Here is a 7,774-nt window from a genome sequence, read left to right on the forward strand (position 1 = left end):
GGTCTCAGCAACCTGCCCAGGGGCTAGGAGCCCTGAGGGTACGTGTATAACTCTCATCTCTGGCTTTCAGTATGACTGCAGCTGGTTCCTTTTCCTCTTCTGCGTCTTCCTCTTCACCCTGGTGTGGCTCTACTTCGCTATCATCATCCTCAATGATTTCCACAACTTCAACGAGTGAGTAGAATCTACATCCAGCCTTGTTCCCCACGTCACCCCTGCCCCTCTGACCTTCCCCTTTGCTGGCAGATTCATCTTCAGGCAGAAGAAGCTGTGGCTAGACTGGTCCCTGGTGCTGCTCATAGCTACAGCTGTGCTGATCAGCTACTCGTCTGTGCTGCTGGTGAGCCCTCCTGACCCTGCTGGGCTGGGGGAATGGGGCTGTGCTGAGCCCAGGCTGCCCTGAGCTGGGGGAATGGGGCTGTGCTGAGCTGGAGGAATTGGGCTGTGCTGAGCACAGGCTGCCCTGAGCTGGGAGGAGCCTGCAGCATCTGGGGCCGGGTCAGCCTGAGCACGGGCAGAGCGAGCCCAGGCTGCGCTGAGCTGGGGGAATGGGGCTGTGCTGAGCCCTGGCTGCCCTGAGCTGGGGGAATGGGGCTGTGCTGAGCCCTGGCTGCCCTGAGCTGGAGGAATGGGGCTGTGCTGAGCTGGAGGAATTGGGCTGTGCTGAGCACAGGCTGCCCTGAGCTGGGAGGAGCCTGCAGCATCTGGGGCCGGGTCAGCCTGAGCACGGGCAGAGCCCCTGCCTGTGCAGGGAGCCCGAGCTTCTCTGGGTGAGTCCCATGCTGTGTGAGGGCTGAGGTGTGGGGCACAGCCCAGTCTGACAGCTCCTTGCCCTTGCAGGTCCTCGCTCTGTGCTTGCAGCTCTGCGGCCAGCCCTTGAAGCTACACTGGGTGCACAAGGTGAGAGACTGGAGGTGCAGGGAGATGGTGCCTGCCCTGGCTGCCCTTGCACCTTCAGAAGCTGTGCCAGCCTGCTGGGGCTGTGCATGGCTGCTGTGACCCCACGGAGTGGCTGTGTGTCCCTGCTGACCAGGGCTGCAGCTGTCAGTTCCTCAGCCACACGTGTCTGGGATGGGAATATTCCCAGTGCTCAGAGCATGGAGCACAGAGCTCAGCTACAAACCCAGATGGGGAAAATGGGTATCAGGGCTTGCAGGGGTTCTTAAGGAAGGGATGAGGAGGACTCTGCCTGGCCTGCAAGATGCTGTGTGCTCCCCTAACTGCCCTGTGCATGCCCCACAGGTCCTGCTGATCCTGACTGCCCTGGTGGTGGCTGCAGCCTTCACAGGGCTGGGAATAAAGTGGGCAGAGGAGTGGAAAAGTGCATGGATCTCCCTGCAGGTGAGTCACCTCCATAGCAGGGACTCTCCCACTGTACCCATAGCCTGACCTGTGGCCTTGAGCTCAAGGGAGCTGACTGAAGTCCCCAGCATGGCTTGTGTGCACTGGGGGTGAAGTCCCTTCTGCCCCTGCAGTCCTGTCTGGAGCAGCTGCCACCAGACTGATGAATGGTGGCTGGACCAGAGCAGGGAGTGTGTTCTGTCCCCCAGGAGCCTGTCCCTCCCTCCCAGCGCTGTGGATCTTCGAGCAGTCCTGGCTGCAGGGGCAGATCCCTGGCATTGGGGCATGTGTATTTTGGGAACAGGCACTGGTGCTGGCTGACACCTTGTGTTTTTTGCCTTCCCAGGCAACAGGTCCCTTCCTGCACATTGGAGCTGTGGGGGGAATGACACTCCTTGCCTGGCCCCTGGCCAGCTTCATCTACCGCACCCGCAGCACAGGTAACCCCTCTGAGCTCTGCACTTGTCCCCTTGGCTGGTGCCCTGTGTCCTGCCACCCAGCTGAGCAGCACTGGTGGCAGAGTGGTGCTCAGGGAGCAGTGCAGTAGTGGGAACAGGTCTCCAGTGTGGCAGTAATGCCTGCTCCTGGTGGTTTGTCATGAGCAGCCCTTGTTGCAGCTTCAGCCCTCCCTGCTTTGCAGCTGAACGAGGCTACAGGTGGCAGAGTGCTGCAGAAGTGCTGAGTTGGGCAAGGGCCAGCAATAAATCCTCAGTGTTCCTGAGGCTGAGGGTGCAATGTTTGACCTAAGGCAATGACAGGTTAATGCCAGGTGAAGCAGCCTTGGCTTATTCCTAGTGACCTGCAAAATACTTCCTCTGTACCTCATAATTTCTGTGTGTGCCTGCAGGTCTCAGGGTGTTTGTGCTGCTTGTGTACTGTGCAGCAATGATTGCCCTCTACCTGGCTCCCTTGGGAATCACCTCCCCTTGCATCATGGAGGAGAACCAGCTGCCCCCCAAGCCAGCCCTAGTTGGCCATCGAGGAGCACCCATGGTGAGTGACCAGCACCTAGCAGTGGTCAGGGTGCATGGCCAGGCTGCTCCACTAGGAGAAGCCAGGCTGTGCCTGGCTGTGGGGCACAGATCCTTGTGGCCACAGGCCTGGACAAGCTGTGGCCAGACAAGGACTGTGCTATCCCCACAGCAGCAGGGCAGGTGAGGCTTGGAGGCTGGGTGAGCACAGGGTGAGGAGGGGATGCAGCAGCTGCAGGACAGAGCTGCTGCCTGAGCACTGCTGGACCAGGAGCGTGCAACTCCCAGCAGAAAGCCTGGCTGTGTAGTGTGGGCTGGGGAGCAGGGACCAGGCAGGCTCTGTCTGTCTACCCCCAGTCCTTTTCCACCCCCCCACCATGCCCAGGTCACCCCAGGCTCATTGTGGCTGCCCTAGAGCCCAGCCAAGCTGCTGGATGCCTCCAGGCAGGATGAGTGCCTGCCCCATGCTGCCCATGCTCCCTGCACTAACACCATTCCTTTTTCCAGCTGGCCCCCGAGAACACCCTCATGTCACTGCACAAGGCAGTGGACTGTGATGTGCAAGTCTTTGAGACAGACGTCATGGTGAGGTAAAGGGGCTCAGAGGGAGGAAGGGGGCTGTGTATCCTGGGATGTCACCTCGCACAGGGGGCATTCTGGAAGACACCTGGAGGACTGATAATAGCCTGCATTTGCAGGCAGCCCTGTTCAAAGGGCTCTGCCACTCCCACCTTCCCAGTATGGGACAGGCTCCAGCTTGGTGTCCCAATGATCTGGGAGAGGTTGATTCTGCTACTGGGTTTCTGTGCTTCCCATGCAGATTGCCTTCTGGGGAGGGAGGCTCCATCAGGGGAGGGGTACTGCTTGGAACACAGACCCTGGCTCCAGTTCATCCCATGCAATCCTGTTATTGGGACAGCCCTTTCAGAGAGCAAGGAACTACTGGGTTGGTGGCTTGGTCTCTAGGTGCACATTTTTGTGTAAAAAAAGGGCCACAAGTAGAATAAGGGTGGGGGTTACTCTGGCAGGTGGCTGGGAGGGGTAGAAATGCCAGGGCAGGGTAGGAGACAAACAGCTTACAACACATGGCTTTCTTCTGTGCTCCTTTGCCAGTGCTGACGGGGTCCCATTCCTCATGCATGACGAGGAACTCACCAGGACCACCAACGTGCAAGCTGTGTTCCCTGAGAGGGCTGCCCTGAACAGCACTGCCTTCAACTGGACAGACCTCCAGCAGCTGGATGCTGGCAGCTGGTTTCTGGAGGTCAGGAATGTCCTTAGGGTGGCTGGTGAGGAATGGATGCATTTTTGGGTGAAGCATTAGCCCTGCCCTAGGGCTCCAGAACCTTTCCTGGTCCTAGCAGACACCTGGACAGGGTGCAGAAGCCTGCACAAATCCCTTGGGTGCAGTTATGCCCCAAGCTGGAGTTTGTTCTGACTCCTCGGCTGAGCATGGAGGAGGCTGCTTTCAGAGGGGATGGCTCATGTTTGCTCTGAGCTGCACAGCCTGCCTGGTCTTGAAGGCAGCTGTGGCCAGGCTCTTCCCAAAAGGTGACTAACTACTGCTGAGCAGCTTTGAATGCCCACAGGCGTTGGGGCTGCTTGAATTCTGTTGTTAGTGGGGAGAAGGGTACAGGTGCCCGTGGATGTGCACAGGGAGGTTCCCTGTGCCTGTGAGCACTGGAGAGCACATGGAGAGGCCAGTGTAGGAAACTGAGAGAGACAGGCACCAGTTTGGATGTGGAAGCTGACAGGTGGTCTGCTCCCCTCTCACCCTTGCAGCGGAGGCCATTTCCCACTGTGCAGAGTCTTTCTCCCAGTGATCGCCAGGAGGCAGCTGAACAGAGGATCCCGTCCCTGGAACAGGCTCTAGAGGCAGCCAAGCACAGCAACCTCTCCATCATGTTTGACCTTCGGCCTGAGAACCACAGTGACTACCAGAACTTTGTCAATGTCACCCTGGGAGTGATTTTACAGTCAGGCATCCCGCTGCAGCAGGTGAGCTGGTCACCACCCCAGCCCTGCCAGGCCCTGCTGTCACACCCCTGCCGTGGTGGGAGGTGCCCTGCCAGCCACACTGACCATCCCTGACACCCCATACACCCTGTCCCTATATGTGATCCCTGCTGGGCAGCCCTGCCCATGTGTGGGGTTCTCTAGATGGGAGAAGTTACCAATAATTAGGGTGGGAGAAGTTACCAATAATTAGGGTTTAATGCCTACAGCTTCAGACCCCTCCAAATACTTCAGACCCCTGCAAATACTTTGGTTTCCCAGCACTGGCCACCCTGGTGTGTAAACAATGACTCAGGCTAGGGAGGAGACCAGCGCTGCCAGCATGAGCAGGAGTACAATGCTGAGGGTTTCACCTCCCCACACTCCACCACACCTCTCCCTGCAGCTCTGGGACTCCTGCTGCACCCTCCTGTGCTCCCTTTATGCTTCCTCCAACCCCTGCAGCACAGGATATGTGCTGCCCTCAGGGGACAAATCAGCACTCAAATCATGTTGCTTGGCTTTTTGGGAATGCAGAGCAGGAGGGGACATAGAAAAGACTTGTGCTATAATGGTGATCCGAGGTGCATTCTTGCTGCAGAGCTGGGGATAAATGGATTCACTTCTTGAGCCATTCAAAGACCCAGAAAGGACTTAACTGTTGCAGATTTCCTTGGCTGGAACTGCTTTCTCCCTTCAGTGGGACCTGTGCTTATTGCTTGGCTGGGGCAAGCTCTTAGGAGACTGTCCTGGCTGAGATCCTCATGGAAGAGCTGAGTGTGCAGACGGGGCAGGAAGCAGCTGTCTAAGCAGGCCAGGTGGGCCTGGACCTGCGAGGGAATATTGGAAGAGAGCAAACTCTCTGGAGCACCTCTCCTCTGCACGTGCTCTCTGGCTCTTGCCTAGGTCCTCTGGCTTCCAGATGGGTTCAGGGAAGATGTCAAACAGCAGGCCCCAGGTGTCCAGCACGTCTATGGCCGGAAGAGGGTCGAGAATGAGAAGGAGCCAGTGCTGCATGTCAATCTGCCCTACCAGGACATGAGCTCTGAGGAGATTAGGTGAGAATGCTTTGTCCAAGTACCTGGCAGCTCTGGGGGTCTGGGGACTGTCCCACGGGCCAGCAGAGGTGAGGGTGCTGAGTTACTGGTGTGCTTCTGGGAAGGGCTGGGAGTGTGCCTTGTGAACAAGTGTCCCTCTCAGGCAGGGCTGGTGCAGAGGATGGAGCTGGCTTCAGTCCTCTGCTCTGCTAGCAAATCTGGATCTCCAGACAGTTGCTCCATGTGGCTGCAAATGCTGAATCATTTCCCAAATGTACAGCCCCCTCTGGCTGTGCAGAGTGTGGTGGCACCCTGCTGTCTGCTACTCTCACCATGGCTGTCCCCACACAGGCAGTACCGCCGGGACAACATCTCTGTCAACTTGTACGTGGTGAACCAGCCCTGGCTCTTCTCTGTGCTGTGGTGCTCAGGGGTGAGCTCTGTCACCACCAACGCCTGCCAGGTGCTGAAGGAGATGGAACACCCCATCTGGCTGCTGGCAAGTGACCCCTCCATCCTTCACCCTGCCCCACAGCCCTGTGTCCCAGGCGCTTGTGGGTCCTGTGCAGCTGCCTAGAGGGTGACTTGTGCTCACTGCTGTACTGGCATGGGAGCATGTGACCCTATAGAAGGGACTGGTGGCACAGCAATCAGGGCTGTGCCACGGCACACCACCCCTAGCTGGTGTTCAGTGGTTTGTCTCGTTGCCTTGCAGCCCAGCAGCACATACTTCATGATCTGGATCGTTGTGGACTGTGTTTCCTTCCTTATCATCATCTGGGCCTTCGTCCTGATGAAGTAGGTTTGATCCCTTTTCCCTCCCGAGGCAGCTCTGTTGGTGGAGGCTGTAGTGTGCCTTGGGTGGCTGGTGCAGACCCAAACCTGCTGCCACTCCTCTCTGGACTCTGATCCTGGTGGGGTCCTCTCCTGTCTGGTTAAGTAACACAGAAGTGTGTGGGGGCAACTTTCATCTCCAAGCTGCAGCTAAAAGTCTGCCCTGGCCCTGCCTCAAGCTGCTGTATGCCTTAGTTCACACTTGTTAACCCACTCTGCACCCCAGGGCTTGGTGGGCTGAGGCTGGGGGCTCCTGTCCTTTTTCCCAGTGCTGCAGGCACTGAGAGCAGTTCCCTCTGGGACTGCGGGGCCCCAGAGCCTCCAGCTGGCAGCTCAGGGGAGGGCACGGTGGGACCAGACTTGCATGCTAACATCGATCCTGTTCCATCTCCTAGGAAATGTTCCCACAGGAGACGGCCAGCGGGTGAGTGCGCACGGAACGGGAGCTTCCCTCCCTCGGAGCCAGGCTTTGCCTCTGGGACTCTCCCTGACAGGCAGGCAGCTTTCCCAGCCAAACGTGACGGAGTGGTTTGGGATGGCTGGGGGAGGGAAGGGAATCCCAGCCCAGGGAGTTCCTCCTGTCCTGCCGTTAACAAGGTTAACAAGCAGCCCTGTGGGACAGCACTAGGGAATCCCACATTTCCCGAATATCCTCAAACCTGCTTTTCAGGCTGCTCCGCCTGTCGCTGCGGGACTGTGGCTGCCCACAATGAATGCTTTTTCTGTGTCTCCTCAGAGTCTGAGACGGATGTGCTGCTCACAAAGATCAACAGCTTGATGCAAGAGTGACGCCTGTGTCAGCTGTGGGGAAGGGCAGCCAGAGCCCTGCACAGCTCAGGCGGGAGGCGCTCCTCAGGCCAGCTTCGGGGCTCCTTTCCTCCGAGCCTCCCTTCCACCGTGGCCTTCCTGGCTCCTTTCATGGTGCACAGCTGCCCTCAGCTGAAAAGACTTGGAACTGAGTTCTCATTGCCCACTAGCAGGGAGGAACTAAAGCTTTGCAGGGGTGGCCTAGGGGCAGAATATTTATCCAGCAGTGCTGGAGCTGAGACCTCTCCCTTGGGGTTTGGACAGGAGCGGGGATTTGGGTCACTGTTTGGTGCAGGGGAAGGGCTGTCTCTGCCTGTTGTCAGCAGCTCTGCAGCCAGGGATGGGACACCTGGTTTAAGGGCTGTTCCCCTGGGGTCTGCCCTGTCCCATGGCTTCAGGAATAGGAAGGGGGATGTGGAGTGGCTTTTCAAAAGACAAAGGGAAAGCCGAGCTCTTCACCCTCCCATCCTGGACACAAATCGTATCCCTGCTGCTGCTGGTTTCATCTTCACGGGACAGGGTCCTGGCACTCCGTGCAGCAGTTAATGCCTGTTGCTCGGGGAAGAGAAGGAGCAGGGCTGGGGGTGGTGGGTGTCAGGGGCTGGCAGGACCGCGCTCACGCTCCTGCTGCTGCTCCAGGGCAGCAGGGGGAGCGGTGGAACTCGGCATCGGTCACGTTGCAGCAGGGCCTTGAACAGGGAGAGGGGTACCGTGTCACTTTGACTTGTTGCTGTCTATTTATGTCAATAAAGCAGAGGAGCGGCAGACAGAGCCCGAAGGGGTGCGGCG

At 58.2% G+C, this 7,774-nt stretch overlaps 1 protein-coding gene across 2 annotated transcripts in view; it reads left to right on the plus strand.

The window, feature by feature from the left end:
• GDPD2 (glycerophosphodiester phosphodiesterase domain containing 2) overlaps positions 1-7,752 on the plus strand; it is an 11,535-nt gene extending 3,783 nt beyond the window's left edge. Inside the window, exons 3-16 of one of the 2 annotated variants that reach the window (XM_031056128.1) lie at positions 71-174; positions 247-340; positions 841-900; positions 1,243-1,341; positions 1,688-1,781; positions 2,189-2,334; positions 2,820-2,902; positions 3,426-3,576; positions 4,095-4,310; positions 5,214-5,365; positions 5,696-5,843; positions 6,060-6,142; positions 6,574-6,672; positions 6,915-7,752. In XM_031056128.1, coding sequence (XP_030911988.1) covers positions 71-174; positions 247-340; positions 841-900; positions 1,243-1,341; positions 1,688-1,781; positions 2,189-2,334; positions 2,820-2,902; positions 3,426-3,576; positions 4,095-4,310; positions 5,214-5,365; positions 5,696-5,843; positions 6,060-6,142; positions 6,574-6,672; positions 6,915-6,921 — 1,536 coding nt within the window. In that variant the 3' untranslated portion in view covers positions 6,922-7,752. The remainder of the gene's footprint in view (positions 1-70; positions 175-246; positions 341-840; positions 901-1,242; positions 1,342-1,687; positions 1,782-2,188; positions 2,335-2,819; positions 2,903-3,425; positions 3,577-4,094; positions 4,311-5,213; positions 5,366-5,695; positions 5,844-6,059; positions 6,143-6,573; positions 6,673-6,914) is intronic. The other variant, XM_005419860.2, reaches the window with a different exon arrangement.
• Positions 7,753-7,774: the final 22 nt, after the last annotated feature.

This window comes from Geospiza fortis, unplaced genomic scaffold (assembly GCF_000277835.1).
Source record: "Geospiza fortis unplaced genomic scaffold, GeoFor_1.0 scaffold157, whole genome shotgun sequence".
NCBI classification, from domain to species: domain Eukaryota; kingdom Metazoa; phylum Chordata; class Aves; order Passeriformes; family Thraupidae; genus Geospiza; species Geospiza fortis.